The 22,841-nt window shown below is 41.2% G+C and overlaps 2 protein-coding genes across 2 annotated transcripts; both read right to left on the bottom strand.

The window, feature by feature from the left end:
• Nucleotides 1–657: 657 nt before the first annotated feature.
• LOC120524145 (olfactory receptor 6N1-like) lies at nucleotides 658–1,629 on the bottom strand. The gene has a single exon (XM_039746023.1). The coding sequence runs from the start codon at nucleotides 1,627–1,629 to the stop codon at nucleotides 658–660; it is 972 nt and encodes a 323-aa protein (XP_039601957.1).
• Nucleotides 1,630–20,878: 19,249 nt separating this feature from the next.
• LOC120524144 (olfactory receptor 2AT4-like) lies at nucleotides 20,879–22,779 on the bottom strand. The gene is made up of 2 exons (XM_039746021.1): nucleotides 22,661–22,779; nucleotides 20,879–21,857 (listed from the first exon to the last, which is right to left on the bottom strand). Exons 1-2 carry the CDS (start codon nucleotides 22,777–22,779, stop codon nucleotides 20,879–20,881), a joined length of 1,098 nt encoding a protein of 365 aa, XP_039601955.1.
• Between the last annotated feature and the right edge of the window lie 62 nt (nucleotides 22,780–22,841).

Raw genomic sequence — 22,841 nt, 5'->3', positions numbered from 1 at the left:
GTGCCTCCTGGTTCACAAAACTCATATACGATTGTCATGGGTGCTGGATGGAGGGGTCACGGTTACCAAGAATGGTTCCAAAAGGGACCAGGGAAGGTCAAAGGAAAGCTAAGTGGACAGACAACATCAAAGTCTGGACACAAGGGCCAATACAGGAAGAGAGAAGGTTGGCAAGTGGCAGGAGGGAGTGTAAAAGGGTCATTGTGACATCAGCAGATGTACGGCCGAAAGACTAAGAGAGTCCAGTAGTCAAGTGGTTGGTAATCCATAGTGTCTGCGTTTGATGAAGTCCGGTAGCTGCCTTACCTCATATGGATCTATGTCAGCGGCAAATGTTGCTGTAGGCACCTCAGCTACGTGAGCGTGCTCAGCACTACGATCAGTTGGGTGCTGAGCAGCAGATGCAGGTACCTGAGTTTGTTTTTTGATCTCCAGATCACTTAATAAGTTACTTTATATGTCAGAGTCCGATTCAGCAGTAATACTTAAAAAACTAAATAAACAAATAATATGCACAGAGTATTTTGCTTTGTTTTCTCGCCCGATGTCGATGCCATTCAAGACGTTGTTTACTCTGTGCTACTCACACACATGCAAAGAGGGTCTACCTAAAATATAACAATGAATTTTTATCGACGTTTACAGCTTTTATCGCCCTCAACCCCTTGTGTTGACATTAGTCGACATCCGCCCTAAAAGAGTGAATGGCAAATATTTCTTAGCAGCCTGCTTTATTTCCTTATTTCTCAGACTGTAAATGATGGGGTTTAGTAGCGGCATCAGCAGGTAAATAATAACTCCAATGATGATGCGGGCATCGGCTGAAATGTTGCCAGTTGTGAAGGTTATATAAATAAAGTCAAGGGAAAAATAGAAAGTCAGCACAACAATCAAGTGAGTGGAACACGTTGAAAAAGCTTTCCAGCAGTCCTCTGGGTTTATAAAATAAACATTGAGAATTATTTTTAAATAGGAGACAATTATGAGCAGCAGCGAAATATTAATAATGCACATGTCAAGAATAAAATTCGTATTTATAATGTTGGTTACATCAGCACATGCCAGGGACACCACAGTTGGGTAATCACAATAGCAATACTCTATATTGTTTGGACCACAATAGGACAACAAGAGAGCATTGATTAAAGGAACAAATGAGACCAAGTAGCCCAGCCCCCAGGCCCCGACTGTCAGCAATACACAGAGTTTACCATTGATGATGAGGTGGTAGTGGAGCGGCTTCATGATTGCAACGTATCGGTCATAGGCCATGATTATGAGAATTAAATTTTCTGTGCTACCGACAGAAAGAATCAAATACATCTGCAGGAAACACCCAGAAAAGGAAATGATTCTGTCTTCGAGGAGAATGACGGCAAACATTTTCGGGACGATTGTATTTGAGATGACAATATCTAGAAGGGCCAGATTGCAAAGAAAAAAGTACATAGGAGTGTGTAGCCTTCGGTCTTGGAATACCAAATATAGGATCAGGAGGTTGCCAACCATCACACCCAAATAAACCAACAGGAAGGCGATGAAGAGCAGATTCTGGTGAGCCTGCAGGCCCGGGATGCCCGCCAGAAGGAATTCCTGACCGCCTTGTTCTGTCTCATTGGGGGCTCTCATATTCAAGGCAAGACAGATTGACCTAAAAAATAAATAAAAAATTGAATAATGTATAGTAAAGTAATACAGAAAATCCATACTATCTACATTAATATGATAAAATAAGGAAGGAACAGCCAAATTGTAAGAGAATTCACTTGAAAAAACACTCAAATATTCAAATTAATATTGAATCAGTTGATCTACTGGAATCCTCCTAGCAGGTGGACAGATGAAGGAGGGTCTGGGATATTATCATGAATATAAACAATATTTTTCGCTCAAGTTAACCCTTATGAGTCCTGTAATGTGGACACAAGAAAATACCGAACATTGAGTTAAATTGATCAGTTTTCCGTAAAGCATACAAAGCTATGGTTTCACACAGAAATTAATATAAAATGTCTGATGCTACGTACTGTGGCCAGGAATGTGTGACTGACTGGCTGTCATGGTCCAGGCAGTTGCGGTCATAGTGCATCGCAATCTGGTTTGTACCTCTTGTTATTGTTGCCATAGATACGTCAGCTACACAAACCTGTTCAGCAACACGATCAGCTAGGGAACCGATTAGCTAATGCTGGTATCTCACATTTGTTTCCGATCACAAAATTTGAATCCGACAATTCAGAGTCTAATTCAGTGATAATATGCAAGACATCGTCCACGGAGTATTTTGCTTTATGCATTCACTTCGATCTCTCGCCAGATGTCGAGGTCATTTTTGCTGGTGTTTGCTTCTTGCAGGGAATGTCGGTCAAACCAATGAAGTTAACTTTCCTTCTAGCAAAGAGAGCCCATCTAAAACATAATGGTGGGTTTTGTCACCGTTTTCAGTCGATTACCACTCTCAACCCCTTCTTTCGACAAAAGTTGACATCCGTCCAGAAACCGTTAAGAAACAAGAATTGCTATGGCTGTATAACTGCCTAGAACACGTCACCCACAAAACTGAATGATAGTGACTAGTGATAAGCGAACTCTATTTGGCGAAGTCACGGAAAGCTTCGTGAAATGTTTGCGATACTGTGCTGCCAGTGCATAGGGATCAGTGTTTTATATCCAGTGGCAGTACCCATAATAGTCTCAAATGAAAATACTACAAGTATTTCTCAACCTTTGAGACCGATGACCCACATACAGCAATCGAAGATCTGGGGGATGGTAGGGTTTGGAACATGCGTGAGTGGAAGAATGGAGTTTCCTCTTGGTAAATGAGCACGGGGAGAGATACTGGGAAATATCATACAGCGAAGACAAGCGTGATTGGTTGTTTTTTCTTTTGTGTACTTGTGACCCAGCGACGGTTACATTAGCAACGATCTTACTGTAAGCATGTGTGAAAGTCTTGCGATGTCATGTTGACCTTGCTTGGATAAAAAGGTTTACTTAAAATGGCTGTACAGTGAATTTTCAGGCAAAAATTCGGGGGACAAGATCAATGGCGAACATGGCGTATTTACTGTAAAAAATGCTTTTGAAAATTCTATCTGTGGACCTCCAGAGCTTTATATTATACTTCGGTGTTAACACCTGGTTACACTATGGCTAAGATTAAGGTTGGGGTGGGGTGGGGGGGGAGTTATCTGACTCACATCAAGTAAACTAAGTGACAAAAACCTACACTCCAGTTGGCAGACCGGTGGAATTCCTGAATCACAGAGCTCTATAAATCTCGCCAATCAACACTAATAGTGACTAATGAGGGAGACCACCAAGAGACCTCCATCCCCCAGGTTAATGTTTACACATGTTTTGTAAGTCACTGCGCATTAAAGGGTCCGCTAAGTGAATAAATTTAAATTGAGTTTGCAGTGAAATTCACTGTTTGGTGCTTCACTTCCACCGAAATTCTGTGCCTTTTTCTGGAAGTGTTTTTGTGCATTAATCCTTTCACATCTATCTATCTATATAGCACCTTTCACATCTATCTATTTATCTATCTATCTATCTATCTATCTATCTATCTATCTATCTATCATATAGTGCCTTTCAAATCTATCTATCTACAGTGCATCCGGAAAGTATTCACAGCGCATCACTTTTTCCACATTTTGTTATGTTACAGCCTTATTCCAAAATGGATTAAATTCATTTTTTCTCAGAATTCTACACACAACACCCCATAATGACAACATGAAAAACGTTAATTGAGGTTTTTGCAAATTTATTAAAAATAAAAAAACTGAGAAATCCCATGTCCATAAGTATTCACAGCCTTTTCTCAATACTTTGTCGATGCACCTTTGGCAGCAATTACAGCCTCAAGTCTTTTTGAATATGATGCCACAAGCTTGGCACACCTATCCTTGGCCAGTTTCACCCATTCCTCTTTGCTGCACCTTTCAAGCTCCATCAGGTTGGATGGGAAGCGTCGGTGCACAGACATTTTAAGATCTCTCCAGAGATGTTCTATCGGATTCAAGTCTGGGCTCTGGCTGGGCCACTCAAGGACATTCACAGAGTTGTCCTGAAGCCACTCCTTTGATATCTTGGCTGTGTGCTTAGGGTCGTTGTCCTGCTGAAAGATGAACCGTCCCCCCAGTCTGAGGTCAAGAGCGCTCTGGAGCAGGTTTTCATCCAGGATGTCTCTGTCCATTGCTGCAGTCATCTTTCCCTTTATCCTGACTAGTCTCCCAGTTCCTGCCCCCCACAGCATGATGCTGCCACCACCATGCTTCACTGTAGGGATGGTATTGGCCTGGTGATGAGCGGTGCCTGGTTTCCTCCAAACGTGACGCCTGGCATTCACACCAAAGAGTTCAATCTTTGTCTCATCAGACCAGAGAATTTTGTTTCTCATGGTCTGAGAGTCCTTGAGGTGCCTTTTGTCAAACTCCAGGAGGGCTGCCATGTGCCTTTTACTAAGGAGTGGCTTCTGTCTGGCCACTCTACCTTACAGGCCTGATTGGTGGATTGCTGCAGAGATGGTTGTCCTTCTGGAAGGTTCTCCTCTCTCCACAGAGGACCTCTGGAGCTCTGACAGAGTGACCATCGGGTTCTTGGTCACCTCCCTGACTAAGGCCCTTCTTGCCTGATCACTCAGTTTAGATGGCCGGCCAGCTCTAGGAAGAGTCCTGGTGGTTTCAAACTTCTTCCACTAACGAATGATGGAGGCCACTGTGCTCATTGGCTCATTGGGACCTTCAAATCAGCAGAATTTTTCTGTAACCTTCCCCAGATTAGTGCCTCGAGACAATCCTGTCTCGGAGGTCTACAGACAATTCCTTTGACTTCATGCTTGGTTTGTGCTCTGACATGAACTGTCAGCTATGGGACCTTCTATAGACAGGTGTGTGCCTTTCCAAATCTTGTCACATCAACTGAATTGACCACAGGTGGACTCCAAGTAAGCTGCAGAAACATCTCAAGGATGATCAGGAGAAACAGGATGGAACTGAGCTCAATTTGGAGCTTCATGGCAAAGGCTGTGAATACTTATGGACATGTGCTTTCTCAAATTTTTTTATTTTTAATAAGTTTGCAAAAAACTCAAGTAAACTTTTTTCATGTTGTCATTATGGGGTCTTGTGTGTAGAATTCTGAGGAAAAAATGAATTGAATCCATTTTGGAATATAGCTGTAACGTAACAAAATGTGGAAAAAGTGATGTGCTGTGAATACTTTCTGGATGCACTGTAGATAGGTAGATATGAAAGGCACTATATAATAGATAGATAGATAGATAGATATGAAAGGCACTATATATTATATAGTGCCTTTCATATCTATCTATCTATCTATTATATAGTGCCCTTCTCATCCTGCTTTCCTTTGGCACTGAAGGTGCAGTTTCATTATTGTTGCTGTGCAGAGCTGATTTTGATCCATAGGTTTGTGTATCGATGATATTGATTATGTATTGCTAATTCTATTTTGATGGTTGTTGGCTGTTTTATTCTAGTCACATTAAAGCTACTGTATGCACATTCATATTAAAGATACACATACAAGTATAGTTTTACACTTCTCCTTCATGGTAACATGTTCATACAATGCCACGTCAAAATACAATGAACGAAGTAAACATAATTAAAAAGCAATAAGAGACAAACTCTTTTTCACTGCCATGTCACATACCTGCCATCCAAGGTGTCCAACTGGAGATGCTTTACAGGGTCAAGTTGAAGGCAGGCTTTATTGGTGTTCCTTTGGTGATGAAGAAGACCATGGGGACCCTTCGTCACTTTCTTCCTTCTCACTTTTCTAAAGAAGCTACAGGGCCCAACAGACTGATCAGGCAGCAGCAATTATTTTGTTTAGAAAACAAAAAATCCTAATGGAATAAAAATGCAAGATGGGAGTTAATCACTCGGTGTTAAAGACCAATTGGCTAATTTCTCATCTCCTTGGACCCCACTGCAGTGTTTGTCAAGTCACACTTGGCTCCTCCATGAAGTTCCGATTAACTTCATTTAAAAATGTAATGCTTATGGGCTATGGAGGGCCTTAAAGATGCAGCTGCTGTGCACAGTGGTGGTCTAAACTGTTAGACTGTTAGAAGGGCGAGATCTTGCCGTGGAGGTCATTGTGTTTGTTTGGCAGGGTATCCAAGTAATTTTATGTCTTATACTTTTATTTCATTCAATTTCCTCGCATTACATCTTCCTTGCTTTCATGCCTGTACAATTATACTTTGTTTATACATCAGTTATAGTGGGGCTGCTAATTAAAGTTATTTCACAGCCCCCACATGCACAAACTTTTTCTACTAATCCCACTAAGAGTGCTATATAAATAAAATGTATTATTATTATTATTATTATTATTAATCCACCATATGCATTTTGGGTACAAATGAGGTTAGACCACATTACTTCCTTTCTCCAATTCCTTTTATTATTTTGTGCAAATGCCTGAAAGTGTGACCCTGTATGCTTGTTACATTCTAATGTACAATTGTTCTAAAATGTACACTTTAACCACCTTGGTGTTAACTCTCTGGGTTTAGAAATACCATGTCAATATGGTTAGGCCGGAGTATCACTTTGTTTAATCACACTGGCGTGAGTGTTTGTGTACTGAGTGCAGTACCACTCCTGGCCATGAGAGGGGGCTGCTATTCACATCCTCTCCTCTTTTATTTACCGACTGGATGCACCAAAGGCTAAATGGTATATGAAAACCCGCCTACTTCTATGTGAAACTCCTCCCCTTCCGAGAAACACACCACCATTACTGCCAGCCAACAGTTTTGTTTTGGATTTGCTCAGTGAAAAAACGTTCCTTATTTATTTGCTTTAAAATTTCAGTTTGGCGTATTCTTCATAACTAGCTGACACCCGCCGTAGCATACGGCGGTGTAAGAATAGCAATGGAAAACGGTGAGAAAGGAATTCAGAAATCAAAAGAAATAAATACTTCTTGAAAGACGCAGTGTGCATGGAGAATTTCCGTCCAAGTAGGATTACATGTGAAAGTGATAAATAAATCAGGCTTTCCGAATGTACGTATGATGGCCATGGCATCCTGATAGTCTTGCTGCATGTATCTTGGACTTTCTGGAAATGTGGATGGTAATATGATCATTTTGCCTACACGTACGTGGTTATTTTCAGCATTTGCTTGCAGTGCCTCTGTATTCAAACATTGTATTGTTTCACACGCAGATCTTGTGGATGTAATCTGAGATAGTTGAGATGTGCGCCCTCTGTTTTAACATACGCATCTACGCACTGTTGGTTTGCCGCTGGAGTGCAAAATACTAAATGTATTCCTCATTGATAATCTGTACGTGTAAAATTGGCATTGAGTAAGCGTTATTCGCTTGGCGGCTCTTTTATCGAGAACATGTTGTAAATCTTTGTGCCAGCCAATGTCTCCATAAGGGAATAAAAGTTGGTAAACTTTAGGATCACAATTCATATTGAGCGTGGAAATCTGTTTACAGGAGTTGCGTATGGGACAGATGTAACTGTCCCTTTCGGCAGGCGCTTCGCCATCTCCTTCGACGAAAATCGCTGCAATGTCGGGGCATTGTATCGTCGTAAATCCTGCCTAGGGTTGTCCTTGAAAACCATTCGTAAAGATGTTGTTGGACTGGACTGAGCAATTTCATGCATGTGTTTGTATGATTTAGCGAAGGGGTTGATGGTTCTGAGCATGGAATCTAGCTGGAGAAGCACATTTTCGCTGCAGGCAGAGTTTGCTTAATTTTGAAAGCATACTTCAGTAGGCTTGTGCTGTGTCAAAAACATACAACTGTCCATATCCTGGAGAGGTAGAAGTGTTAGCGTATAGTGGAGAGATTTGGTGATAAATTTGCCCGTGTATTTTAAAACAGTATGGTCCGTGGCCAGGAGGTTGAGTTATCTGTGCACCCATGGAAGTAAACACTAGAGAAGAGTTGTATTCTCGAATGTGTTCACAATCATTTTTAGCTTCTGATGTTTGCTGTGTAAGGAGCTGCATAATAATTGAGTCTCCTTTCAACAATAAAGATACCAGTGGTATGTCTTTCATTTCTGAGTTCTGCGGTGTTTTCCGAACAAAAATTTTTAGTGACGCAGTATTTAGTCCAATGAAATTAAATCAAATGTGAAAACTGGCTGAGCACAAATGTGGGTCCCCTTGTCATTGTGCTGATTTGAATGCCTGTCACTGCTCAATGCTGATTACTTGGTTGGATGAGCTTGTTAAGCCTTGAACTTCATAGACAGGAGTGTCCAATCACGAGTGGTCAAAGGTATTTAAGGTGGTCAATTGCAAGTTGTGCTTCCTTCCCTTTGACTCTCCTCTGAAGAGTGACAGACAGCATGGGATCCTCAAAGCAACTCTCAAAAGATCTGAAAACAAAGATTGTTGAGTCTCTTGGTTTAGGGGAAGGCTACAAAAAGCCATCTCAGAGGTTTAAACTAAAGAATAAGGAATGGAGTCAGGAAATGGAAGGCCACGGGCACAGTTGATGTTAAACCAACACAGCAGGTCTGGCAGGCCAAGACAAATCCAGGAGTGGCATATGGAGAGGCAGGATTGTGAGAATGGTTACAGACAACCACAGATCACCTCCAAAGACCTGCAAGAACATCTCGCTGAAGATGGTGTATCTGTACATCGTTCTACAATTCAGAGCATCAGTATGGCAGGGTGATGAGAAAGAAGCCCTTTCTGCACTCACGCCACAAACAGAGTCGCTTGTTGTATGCCAATGCTCATTTAGACAAGCCAGAGTCATTTTGGAACAAAGTGCTTTGGGCTGATGAGACACAAATTGAGTTATTTGGTCAGAACAAAAAGCTCTTTGCATGGCTGAAGAAGAACACCGCATTCCAAGAAAAACACCTGCTACCTACTGTCAGATTTGGTGGAGGTTCCATCATGCTGTGGGGCTGTGTGGCCAGTTCAGGGACTGGGGCCCTTCTTAAAGTCGAGGGTCGGATGAATTCAACCCAATATCAACAAATTCTTCAGGACAATGTTCAAGCATCAGTCACAAAGTTGAAGTTGCTCAGGGGTTGGATATTCCAACAAGACAATGACCCAAAACACAGTTGGAAATCTACAAAGGTATTCACGCAGAGGGAGAAGTACAATGTTCTGGAATGGCCGTCACAGTCCCCTGACTTGAATATCATCAACAATCTATGGGATGATTTGAAGCAGACTGTCCATCAAATTGAACTGAACTGGAGAGATTTTATATGAAGAATGGTCAGAAATACCTCCATCCAGAGTCCAGACACTTATCACAGTCTACAGGAGGACAGCGTCTGGAGGATCAAAGGAGCAAAAGGAGGCTCAAGTATTGATGTCATATCTCTGTTGGGGTGCCCACATTTACGCACCTGTCTAATTTTGTAATGATGCATTTTACATATTTTCTGTTAATCCAATAAACTTAATGTCACTGCTGAAATCCTACTGTGTCCATAAGGCATATTAGATATTAAGTCGCTACTTTGAAATCTCAGCCAATGAGAAACAAAAATCCAAAGAATTAAGAGGGGGTCCCAAACTTTTTCATATGACTGTATAAGGGCTTAAGAGTTATTTATCGAAGATTAAGGGGGCCTTTCCTTGCACACAGCTTAGCCTCTGTCAGTCAAGTGTGCAGCTGTGTGCTACAACTTAACATCACCGCTGTCTGTGTTCGCAGGCTATTATATTAGCAAGCTCATCTATATTTTAAATTAGCATTTAAGTTTATTTCCCAATGCTTCTTTGTATATGTTAATGATAATAAGTAAAGTTACATCAGGACATATTAGTTGGCTTAAACTTTACTTTCTAAGATTGGCTCCTACACTAAATAACAAAGAATAAAATAAGGTCAGATGGCCGGGGGAACGAAAAAAAACAAACAAAAATAAAATCTGCAGGGGGGCCGAGGCCATGAGACCACCCAGCACTCCCTAACATCAATTATCTCAATCAGTCCTCATGGCCTTCATGCTTCATGTGCAGGAATTTGATGATGATGGTCGTCATGTGGCCTTCAATCCATCAATGGAGGGACTGCATGGTGCCCTGATCAGGTGGTGGGGGGGGCGCAGATCACCACCACAGAAAACTGGAAAGAGAAATGCAGAGAAAGTCGGGGTCAGTACGATTTGTGGAGCCATGATAGAAACGACAATTCAATGCATATACAGAATATCAGGGTTACACTAAAATGAAGCTATGAGAAAGCCATGTTAAAGTAATGGGGTTTTAGTTTTTTAAAGTGCTCCACAGTATCAGCCTGGTGAATTTCTTTCAGCAATTAATTAGATATACAGTGGCAAGAAAAAATAAGTGAACCCTTTGGAAATAAAGGGCATTTTTACATAAATGTGTCTTAAAACATGGTGTGATCTTCATCTCAGTTACAGTAACAAAGATACGCCATCCATTTTGAACTAACAGCACACACATTATTTTGTATTGTGCTCGTCCACACAGAATGAGTCAGTCCGACATTCAGACATTCGCAGTGTGTCAGCAACTCGGCCGATGATTTCAACAAAAGCTCACTGGAGTCAAAAGTTGGCCAACCAGGAGGTTGAACCAATCAAATGAGACTGGAGGTGTGGCTTACAGATATCTTTGACCCATTAAAAAAAAAAACAGACTCCAACATTTGAAGGCCGCTGTTCACAACAAGCATCGGCCAATTGGACGCTTGTCTGATTGCAAAACAAAAAAAAGGCGGACTCCGAAGATCTTCGATCAAAAATTGTTGGTTTGGTGAGTGTTACAAAGTCATTTCAAAGAGTTTAGAGGATCATCGGACCGCAGTTGGACAAACCGATGCAAGAGAAGAGAGAAAGAGATGGGACACCACCCTGGTGACCCCCCCTTATAATTGAATTACAACAAGCAGTAATTGCTTTTTTAGACCTCAGTTACAAAGTAAACTATATTCAAAATGGCCAAACTTTCTGTAAAAAGAGGCGGGTCCGGGTGAATGGACCCCGGAAGTGACGTCACAGATGTTACAGCTGTCAATCATCCGGTCTAAAGAGTGAGGAAGAGAACGAGCATTAGGACAGTGCGCCAACTGCTGGAGTGGCAGGGAATTACCATCAACTCAGCCCTTAAGCCGTCCCTTGTGAGTGCGCATGGGACACCAGTGTATTAATGGAGATGAATCAGTTCTGTGGCTACTCTCCGTAGAAGTGGATGACTCGATAGGCACAAGGCACAAAGCTCAATGAGTAAGGAGTAACCGCTAAAGGCTCGAAGGAACCAATGGGGGAACTGAACACCACTTTTGACAAGTCTACCACATGCGATGCCTGCAATACATTGAACAGTAGAAATCATTCTGGACCAAAATCTTTAAATGCTTTTTAGACAGCCTTGGAGTCACAATCCCTCCTGATCCACTAACAGGTGTTTCCGGTGGGCTTCCAGATGGGCTTCAAGTGGAGAAGGACAAACAAACTGGAATTGCCTTTACTTCACTATTGGCACTGGAGTCGCTGTCGCCCCATTAAGTCCAACAGACAAACACGCAGACACAGCACTAAGAAGATATTTCATATTTTTCTTCTTTAAGTAGTGTTCCTTCAGCCCCACAGCCACCAATAAACACTACAATTCTCTCCTCCACACCTCCCAGCAAGCTCTGTCACACTCCTCCTGACTCCGGCTCCCTTGCTGGGTCTCCAGTAGTCCTTTATAGTCTTTGACCCAGAAGTGCTTCTCCTCTCCCATTCACGTGACTCACCTGCACTTCCAGGTCAGATGGTGAACTTGCTTTCTTATTCATGGGGATGAAAGCCCCAAAGCCCCAGGTCCCCCGGCAGCATCTCCTGGTGTCACCCATGGTATCTAGCAGGGCTGAGAAGCCGAACTCCAAATCCCATGGTGCCCTGCGGGAATCCGGGGCACCGCGATGTTGCAGGGAACTGCCGTCTTAGGGGAGGCAGTGTCCTACAGTAGCTGCCTTCCTCCATCTTTCTCTTCTTTGGGCGTCCTGGCCAGGTTGAGCTGCACGTAGACCTGTTTTGATCAACTGGAAGAATCCCACCCCACCACTCTTAAGTCAGTGGGCAACTATCTGAAATTGGTAAAAAATCAAATTCTCACTCAATGGATCTGTACAAAACTTTTATTAAAACCTGGTAGGACCTAATCAATAAATTTGTAAATAAGCATTTAAATTGAGGAAGCAAATTCACTCCCTTTTTTTTTATTCTACTGTATTTATTTTTATTCATTAAGATTTGTTAGATTAATTTATCTGTGTACTAGGGGGCTTTGCCCTCTGCTCGCTTCGCTCATCAACCCACCCCATCCCTTTTCTCTCCAGTGCTTTTGGGTCTCTTTTCGACGTGCTGCTCTTAATTCTTCGCTTAGTCATTGACGTGTCATCTGGAATGTATAAAATTAGTGTCCTGATAAAATTTATAAGAGCTGAGAGCACAGGACGTGTGTCTGATAAAAGCCTTTATTCAACTGAGAGATTAGAGGACCGTGATCTTATTTGAAAAAGGTTGTAAGTAGGGCATGAATTGAAAGAATCTCTTGTTAAATCCCCATGAGACAATCCAGAGACAACAACAATCTCATCTTTTAAATCTCGCGGATAGGCCTCTTCACTACTTTTTCCTGATGGCAACACAAATTAGACGATCTACAAGTCTCCGAAGTTTATATCTGAACAATATCTAAAGGGTGGTCCAGATCTAATTATGCAATTTTCATTATGCTATAATTTATTAAGTTTATTACATAGAAAATCACCTGAAAAATCCCGGACCATCGAGAAGTGTGCGAACTGACGACATGATGAATCATCTTCGCGCCGAACTGGAATCGTCCCCGCATAAATCAAAGTCATGCAGACGATCTGGATTTGCATAATTAGATCTGGACCACCCTGTACATACTTCTGTCATATCACCTATATCCATAAATTCGATCTCTTTTCGCTTTTACCTTTTCGCCAATATCGCATTGAATTTTGATTATGTGTTTGGAATTACATTGTGACAACGCAACGTGAGTGAATATCATTTCTTTCTCTCTACATGATCTGTGTCTGACAATGGCTTTCAAACAAATGAGAAATAATTGGACCGTGTGTGTGGTCGTAAATGTTTTTGATGTGAGTGGGACTTTTTCAAATCTCTTTGCATAAAGTCTTGTCTCATAAGGCTTGAAATTTTCTCTCGCGGGATTTCACTTTCACCCAAACAACAAATCTTTCAATTCTCGTGGATACGCCTCTTCATTGGGAAGAAACACTACTTTTTCTTCCCCTGATGGCAACACGAATTAGACGATCTACAAGTCTCCGACTTAAAGTTTCAATCCGAACAATATATTTGATCTCTTTCCGCTGTGCTGTTACTTCACTGAGTAATAATTTCCGTTTGTTTGTGCTAATGCGATCTTTACTCTCATTTTTTTTTGAGACTTTCGAAGTTTCCTGCTTCCATTATCTCTAACCTGCTCTGCATGTGTACCACGCCAATGGTTCTTTACAATGTTCTACTTTGTCATCTACTCTTTCTCTTTTATTTTCTGGTTAAATCTCTTGGCACACAGTCTCATCTCGTGGGAAGTGAAAGTGTCTCACATCGGAAAATCACGTCTCGTCTCTCTTCCCAAGATTTATTTTTATAATAGAGAGACTTATTTTAACTATTATGAAAGTTTAACTCTGCTGGCCTAACTCTCTCTCTCTCTCATAGGTGGGAGTTGATTTGTTTCGAACCTAGGGTTGTAAAACTTGACCTGCTTATGTGGAATGTCATTTCACTTTAATAAAATCAAGAAAATGCAAAAAACAACAACAAAAAAAGAAATTATATGCTGCTCTCCAATAAAATGAATTAATTTTACTTTGATTGATTAACGAATGAATGAATGAATTATCAATTAATTAATTAATTAATCAAGCAATTAATTTATTAAAAACTGTCACTCCATGCGTGAAGTTTGCCAAAGACCACCTTGACACTCCTCAGCACTATTGGGAACACGTTTCTGTGGACTGATGAAGCCAAAGCCGAATCACACAGGAAGAATGCGCAGCAGTATGTATGCCAACATGAAAGAATCATAGCAAAGGTGACAACCGGTGGAGGGAGCGTCTGTGTCAGCTTGTCCTCATCGAGAGGCAAACGAATCCCCGGGATTATCAAGGTGTCTACGGGATAAGGTCAGGACAGCTCGAATGTGCCTGACGCAGCAGGGCAGTGACCCCCAAATATCAAATAATGTCAGAACTCAGTCCTTAACCCAAGCAGAGATGCTGAGGATTGGACCTCGAGAAAAAACGTTCACACCAGACCTCCTAAAGATACGGCTGAGCTGAAACAGCTTTGTAAGTAAGAAGGGTCCAGAATCCCCCCTGAATGTTGTGCAGCTACTTGAAACTTTAAAGTGAGGTTATTGGTGCCAAGAGTTCCGGTACGTTCTGCAAAGCACATTGTGAAAATCTGGTGGGTTTGTTCAGTCAACACACGACACATTCTAAGTGTTAGTGTGTTAATAGCATAAGTATATTGGGTTTGAATTACTAATTTTTGCCTTCATTATAACAAAATGTGACAAAGTGATGGGGTCTCGATAATTTCTGAAGGCACCACTTTGAAATAAAGATCTTCAGTCAAAAGAAAAAGAAATCCTTGGACTTGTTTCATGTCTCTGGTAGATCTTTCCATAAAGTGAGTTGTCCCATGCGATAGAAACGGAACATCTCATTAACTCTTTGAGGGCTGAATATTTTTTCCCAAGCAATGGCTTCACACAGTAGTCAACATAAAACTTCTGTCGCTGCATGCGGTGGCTGCCAGTTTGCTAAGAATGCGCTGCAGGCATGCGGCCAGGCTGTCTTTGCATGGTTGGAACACAGTCACAGTGCATTGCAATCTGGTGTCTACCTCTTATGATTGTTAAGTGGCAGTCCTCACTGGCAAACATTGTCAGTACAATAATTAGCTGGGGACCAATCAGCTGAAGCTGGAACCTCACATTCATTTTCTATCACTTGTATCAAAATTGGAGTCTGACAAGTCATAGTCCAGTTCAGAGATAATAATAGGCAAAACGTCGTCCATGGAGTATTTTGCCTTACGCATTAGCTTTGATCTCCCCCCACATGTCAGTGCCATTTTTGCCATTGCTTGCGCCTTACTACTCACACAAGAGCAGGAAATCTCGGTCAAGCCAATGAATCTAACTATTCTTATAACAACAAGAGTCCAACTAAAACATAAAGGTGGGTTTTGTCACAGTTTACAGTCGATTACCATCGTCAACTCCTCCTTTTGACAAAAGTCAACATCAGTCGTGAAAGAGTTAAAGAAAGAAACTCATCCTCTAACAGGACAACTCCGTCATCAGGTAGGAGAAAAGCTGTTCATGGTATCTTTGAATTACCCCTCGGCAAAATGCCTTGGAGGGAGCAGCCAGTTACAGCCTGGTCAGAAAGGTCAGAGAAACTAAGAATAGAGGCTCATTATAAACTACTGAATTTACATACGGCGTCAATCAAGGCAAACCTTTACTCTGATTGGCTCGTTGAGTTACACTCAAATGACTTATATAAGATAAAAGTCTGTTAAATACTGCTCAAAAAATGAAAGAAGCGCTTTTGAAAGATGGCAAAAGTTCCGGCATCATCCTTCAAGTCAGTCTGCCACACACCTGTCCTTCAATGAAAAAGCATAGCTTACAGAGCTTGCCAGTGTATCGGGCAAAGTCCTGTTTGTGATGGTCTTTACATAAGAAACATTTAAATGTTACTTATATAAAAGCCAGATTGATTGTTATTTACCTTGCTTTATTTACGTATGTTCCTACAGTGCGAAGTCACAAGTAGACTGTAGAGCTTCCTCTGTTTGATCAACACGGGCACACTCACAAAGTACAGTACGTGAGCAATGGTTTTTTGGGCACATACACCGTCCAGATCTAAACACTAGCGTGGAGAGTCGCTCACATACTGAAGAGTCTATAGCTGCAGGTGGAAGCTTCCATCGCAATTTTGCTGTCACTGTACTTTGTATATAAAAATCAGATCGGATGTTATTTACCTTGATTTATTTGCTTATCTTCCTACAGCGTAAAGTCACAAGTAGACTGCAGAGCTTCCTGTGTTTGATCGACACAGGCATGCTGACAAAATACACTTGTAATGCCACAAAAAATGCCTGCTGACACTTCAGTACGCGATCAATGGTATGAGAGTGCAGTCAGACTTCTTTTTTGGGGCACATACACCGTCCAGATCTAAATACTAGCGTGGAGAGTCGCTCACATACTGAACACTCTATAGCTGCAGGTGGACGTAATGGAATTACTTCTTGGTGCTTTTGCCCTGTGTCCTGCATGAATGTCTGTTGGGTTTAAAGGGGCAACAGTGACCCCTAGTGTTCAAGATGGAGAATTAGATGCAGAGGTATGCCATAGAGTGCAGTGTGGATGGAACAATTGGAAGAAGACATCAGGAGTATTGTGTGATCAAAGAATTAAGGCAAAAGTTAAGGACAAGGTTTTTAAGACAGTGGTAAGACCAGCAATGAGGTATGGAGCTGAGACATTGACAGTACAGGGAACACAGGAGGAGAAGAAGTTAGAAATGGCAGAAATGAGAATGTGGAGCTGGATGTGTGAAGTTACAAAAAAGAACAGAATACGAAATGAGACAATCAGAGGTACAACAGAAGTGGAAGAGACATCTAAGAAAGGACAGCAAAGGAGGCTGAAGAAGATAGAATATCTGAAGCTTATTGATGCTCAGGATTTAGATGTTAGCCTACAGGGAGAAGAGCAACTGAAAAGAGTGGAGAAAATTAAATATCTAGGATCAGTGGTAGGCCAAGATGGAAATGACAATCCACAGAGTGCAGTGTAGAAGGAAGAACTGGAAGAAGGTATCATGAGAATTGGAAGATAATGAATTAAGGTGAAGGTTAAAGGTGAGGTTTCCAAGAAAGTAGTGAGACCATAAACGACATCCAGTAGGTAGAAAGGGGAGAAGAAGAACTTGGATGTGGACGAAATAAAAATGTTGAGATGGAAATGTGGTGTTAGAAAAAAAGGGCAGAATAACAAACAAGACAATCAGAGGTGCAACAAAAGTGGGAGAGACATCTAGGAAAGGACGGAAAAGGAGGTTGAAGTGGTGTGGAAATGTGATGAGGAGAGATGAAGAAGATGTGGGCAAAAGAGGGATGGGAATTGGGCAGAAAAAATGAGGGAGGCCGAAGAAGAGGTAGATGGATTAAGTAAAAGGAGATCTGACATAAAAGGGTCTGACTAGGAAGGAGGTGGAGGACTGAGAGTGTTTGGAGAAGGTTGGTAAGGCACATCAACCTCACATAGAAGTGGGAAAACATGAAGAAGAAGAAGAAGAAAGAGATGTAGAAGAAGAAAAAGAAGTGACGTCAACACTTAATTTCCATGTACCTAAACTGAAAAGCTTCTGCTCCTTCGTCCATCCCTCTCTGTTTCTATCCTTACTGCTCTCCTCTGGACTTTCTCCAATGCTGCTTTGTCTTTTTTGTAATTTGAAGACCAAAACCTCACACCTACTCCACTCATCAGGGTGCTCTATAAGCTAACATCCTATTAGTCTTCTTGATTGATTGCTTCTGTCCACTGTCTTGATGTAAATGGTGACCAGTCCATTACGACTCTCAAGTCCCTTTCATAAGGAGTACCTTCAAATTTCAAACCTCTCATTGCGTCTTCAAAGCTATTTCTTTTACTTCTTACCTTTCATTTCCCTATTAGTACTTATTATTTGACTGACACCTTTATCTAAGGCGACTTACAACATCTGACATACAATCGGTTCCGTTTGCCTTGTTTTCACCTTTTGGTGGAGTGACTTGCTCAGGGTCACACAGTGTCAGCAGCAGTGTCCTTTTCCCAAACATTATGCAGGGCACTGTAAGTCCTTTGTGAGGTCTCACATGGATACCTGGCATAATTTCTGTGCTTTGTTCTTTGAGGCACTAAATACATTTTTGTTTTGCTATTAACAAACTGAGGACCTCACTTCATGGCTGGAGTAGCCACTTAATCTGAAACATAAAAGTGGAAAAACAAGAAGAAGAAGTTATGCTACGTGTTAATTTGAAGAAGAAGAAGTCATGTCACGTGTTAATTTGAAGAAGCAGAAGTCATGTCACATGTTAATTTGAAGAAGTCATGTTATGTCTTAATTTGAACAAGAAGAAGTCATGTCACGTCTTAATTTGAAGAACAAGAAAAAGTCTTGCCATATCTTAATTTGAAGAACAAGAAGAAGAAGAAGTCATGTCATGTCTTAATTTCCATATACTTATAAACAGAAAATAGTCAGCTTCATCCTTCATTCATCTCCTTTAAAACCCCTACTACCCTCCTCTGGACCTTCTCCAGTGCTACTTTTGGGGTCTTTTTTTTGTAATAAGGAGACCAAACCTGCTCACAGTACTCCAAACGAGAGGCCTTACCAATGTGTTCTGTAACTCAAGCATAACCTCCTTGGATTTGTACTCCAAACATCAGGGTGCTATATAACTTGACATCCTATTAGTCTTCTTGATTGAGTGCTTCTGTCCACTGTTAGTGTAAATGCTTTTTCATAGGTTGTACCATCAAGTTTCAAAACCTTCCATTGTGTATTCAAATCTAATTATTGTATTTCCTACCTTACATTTACTTCTTAGTACTTAATACTTGACTTACACCTTTATCCGATTGGTTCTATTTGTCTTGTTTTCGCCTCATGGTGAAATGACTTTCTCAGGGTCACATGGATTTGAGCCCACAACCTTTTTAAGTTTGAACCCCAAAGCCTTAAAAAGTACATCACTCTGCCTGCTATGTTAAACTGGCTTCCATTAGTGAATGTAGGGAGGACGATGGGTTATTGTTGGACTATAACAACACAAACAATGTCTTTCTTGTATTGCCCACAATCACACAAGGAATGCCGCAGTGGGCTTTAGCAGGGCCTGTTCTATGACAATCTCTATGTTAGTACACATGGATTATAAGTACATAATGGTGTGGAGTTCAATATTAGAAGTATCTGTTGTCCTGATAGACATACTGGGAAAGGTAAAACTCTTATGCAAGTGTTTTGTTGTGGATGGGATGGGTTCAATGACGACATATCCTTGCCTTCAAATGTTGTACGTAGACTGAGCATCGGCAGATCTTTAATTCCTGCCCCATTAAGTTACCTAAATAGAGAAACCAGAAAGAAGGGTTAGAAGAAGGATTCAACCAGCTCCAGGGAAACACCGAATGATATAATTTTCAGGCTAGGACACCTCTCACGAGTCAGCTTTGAATGTATAATGGCAGGTCTCTTAAGACTCATTTGGATGGAATTAGCTTTATACCCAGAGGTGGGATGAAATAATTCCCACTGGAAGACCTTTGTAATTTTTAAGTTGTATTAGGACGAGGTTAGCTTTACACTAGGATGCAGGGTGAAATAATTCTTCCCAATTCTTCTGTAAATTTTAAGCCATATTAGGATACAATTCGCTTTACACTAGGCAGTGGGGGTAAAGTTAGTGTCTGAAGTGGGCCAACATAAACTGGTCCTTTGTCTCAGCATTTCCCGACTCGTTCCTTAGTTAATGTATGTGTACCATCAGTTTGGACCATGTTAGCAACCCTTATTTATAACAAAAATAGTAGTGTTCGCATCTCCAAGAGGGACACCCACCCATGACCCTCAGCTTTTCAATATGAACTGTCATCACGCATGTATGATTGGGAGGCAGCTAAAGGGACTGAAAAATGGCAATTCCATGCCAGATCAGGTGGCGGCGAGGTGCACTGACTCTCTCTTTCAATCCTCTGCAGACCATCCATGGGAAATCCCGCACAGTTCTGGTGCCAACGATGACATCACTTCTCATTCTGGCGCACATGATGTCACATCTGGTCCAGATGACATCACTTCTGGTTCCAGTCCCCGAGACTTCCTGTCTCTACCTTCTGACCTTTGAACAACTCACAAAAAAATTACCCATTTGCAGCCAGGGCATAATATACAGGTGGCTGCCTCCAAATCTTTTTGATGTCTCCTGTTCGTCTCTATGACACTGCATATAGCCACACACCTTCAAATCTCTGATGGGGATAACCTCCATTTCTCCATTATTCAGCACACAACACGGAGTACCATCAGATCTTTTATTCCACTTCAGTAATTCTTTCTGCTGTAATTTGAGTCCTAACCGAACCACTCGAGAGACTGAATTTTACTGACATGTTGATATGCACAGGACTAGGTTAGCTTATTTGTTACAAGAATTTTTAATTGAAAGTAAAAAGTTCCGTGATATTTAGTAAGATGTGAATGCACAGTCTGTAAAATGTTACTGACATGAGTGATTCAGACTGAGGCCGTCTGGTCACAATGACTTCCCACTTCCTGATGTAAAAAAAACTCCTGTTTAAATAGGATGTTACTAATCCAAAGAAAGGCAGGAGGAAGAGGTCTAATTTCACATCCACATTTGATAGGAAGAAGAGGAAAAAAGGCATGATTGCAAGTGCACGATTGGTACAGGAGGTCCCCGCCATTGAAAAGAAAGTGAAACACCTGAAAAACAAATAACTTTTAACTTTTCTTTTTCTTTTATTTTTAAATGTAAATGTCAGCGAGTGATAGGCAGGTGTACATTAACAACATGGTGACAATACACACTCACCATGTGTTTTGATGACCACACAGAAAACAAACAAAAAAATGATAAACAAAACACAAAAGCAGCACCCTCCAAAGAACCATAAAAATCATATCAACAAACAATCAAGAATGGAAAGTAAGTAAATAAAACATTTTTCATTAACCACATCCTCATCTACTTATCAGTAATTAATGGAAAAACGTGACAGGCCTCAAAGGGAGATCAAGATATTTCTCAGCTGCCTGCTTAATCTGTTTATTCCTCAGACTGTAAATAATGGGGTTCAGCAGCGGCGTCAGCAGGTAAACAAAAACTCCAATGATGACGCGGGCATCGGCCGAAATGTTGTCAGTCATGACAGTTATATAAAGCAAGTCAGCAGAAAAATAGTAAGTCAGAACAACAATCAAGTGAGAGGAACACGTTGAAAAAGCTTTCTTGCAGTCCTCTATGTTCATAAAATAAATATTAAGAATTATTTTTAAATACGAGAAAAGTATAAGCAACAGTGGAATGTTATCGATGCACATGGCAATGATAAAAGCCTTATTTATAATGTAGGTAACATCTGCACATGCCAGGGACACCACAGATGGGTAATCACAATAACAATATGCAACAATGTTTGGGCCACAATAGGTCAATGAGAGGGCATCGAGTAGAGGGACAAATGGGGTCAAGTAGCCCAGCACCCAGGCCCCGACCGTCAGCAACACACAGAGTTTACTATTGATGATGAGGTGGTAGTGAAGCGGCTTCATGATTGCAATATAGCGGTCATAAGCCATGACTATGAGTATTAAGTTTTCTGTGCAACCAATTGCAAGGACCAAATACATCTGCAGGAAACACCAAAAAAAGGAAATGATTCTGTCGTCGAAGAGAATGATGGCAAACATTTTCGGGAGGATTGTAGTTGTGATGAGAATGTCTAAAAAAGACAGATGACAAAGAAAGAAGTACATTGGATTGTGCAGCCTTTGGTCCAAGATCACCAGATACAGGATCAGGAGATTGCCAGTCATCACAGCCAAATAAACCAACAGGAGAGCGATGAAGAGCAGATTCTGGTGAGTCTGCAGGCCCGGGATGCCTGTCAGAAGGAATTCCTTGACGTTATGTTGTGTCTCATTTGTGGCTGTCATTTTCAGGACAAGATGGGTGAACCTCAAAAAAAACAAATGGAAAAAGAAAAACATCAGATACCACTGTATCGTTTCTCATAAGCCCAAGTGGCTGTTGTTTTCCTGGAATATACAACAACTCATAGTCTCAACTACCAGAGCAAAGGGATTATCTGCCATTACCTCCCTTGGTATAATCTGTCTATTTAATGCTTCAAAGAAATTTCATTGATTGCATTGCGTTGACCATCCTTCCATAGCCAAAAGAATGTCCAATGGTTTCAAAGACCATAAAGGAAGTTTGGGTTCTCCAAGATGGTATAAGTGGCTGACTCTCTTTGGTGGACCCTTGCACTTCTTCAGAGTCAGGGATTCAAATGGGCATCTATAGCAAAAATGCTAGTTAGGTTTATAGAGGTGCTTTAATGTTACAAAACCGCCCCTCATGGTTTCATGTGTAAAATCAGACTTTAATGGTAATCCATTGTGCCCAAACTCCTGTAAAATGCCCTTTGTTGTCTTACATGACAGGTGAAACTTTGTTACTGCTTAGCACACGTGGAAATTCAGAATTTTTGAAAACTGACTGGGCTGATGTTATGTGGCGCGTATCTGGTAGACTGCATTTCTTTCGCCAAACGTACCTTTCCAGTTTATGACACATGAGCTATCAGTGCGTTTGTTACACCTTTGGGTTTTAAATTAACATGAATACAGTGCTGCCTGCGGTTCACGAACACAATCCGTTCCTGAAGTCTGGTCGTGAACCAATTTGTTCATAGTGAAAACAATTTTTCCTCTACGAATGTACTGAAATGTAAATAATTGGTTCCCAAGCCCACTGACACGCGAACATCACATTCATCCTTTTCAATGATTTCTTTCTTCACTTGTGCGGTGACTTTCCTCACCACCATCTTCTCCTTTTCCACACCATTATCACACTTCACTTGCTTAGGGGCCATGCTGAAATAGTAACAGGAGTTACCGTAACAAAGAACACAACACGTGTACAGAAAGAACTTGT

This window comes from Polypterus senegalus, chromosome 2, assembly GCF_016835505.1.
Source record: "Polypterus senegalus isolate Bchr_013 chromosome 2, ASM1683550v1, whole genome shotgun sequence".
Lineage (NCBI taxonomy): Eukaryota > Metazoa > Chordata > Cladistia > Polypteriformes > Polypteridae > Polypterus > Polypterus senegalus.
The sequence above is the reverse complement of the archived record's forward strand: the minus strand, read 5'-3'. Positions and strand labels throughout refer to the sequence as shown.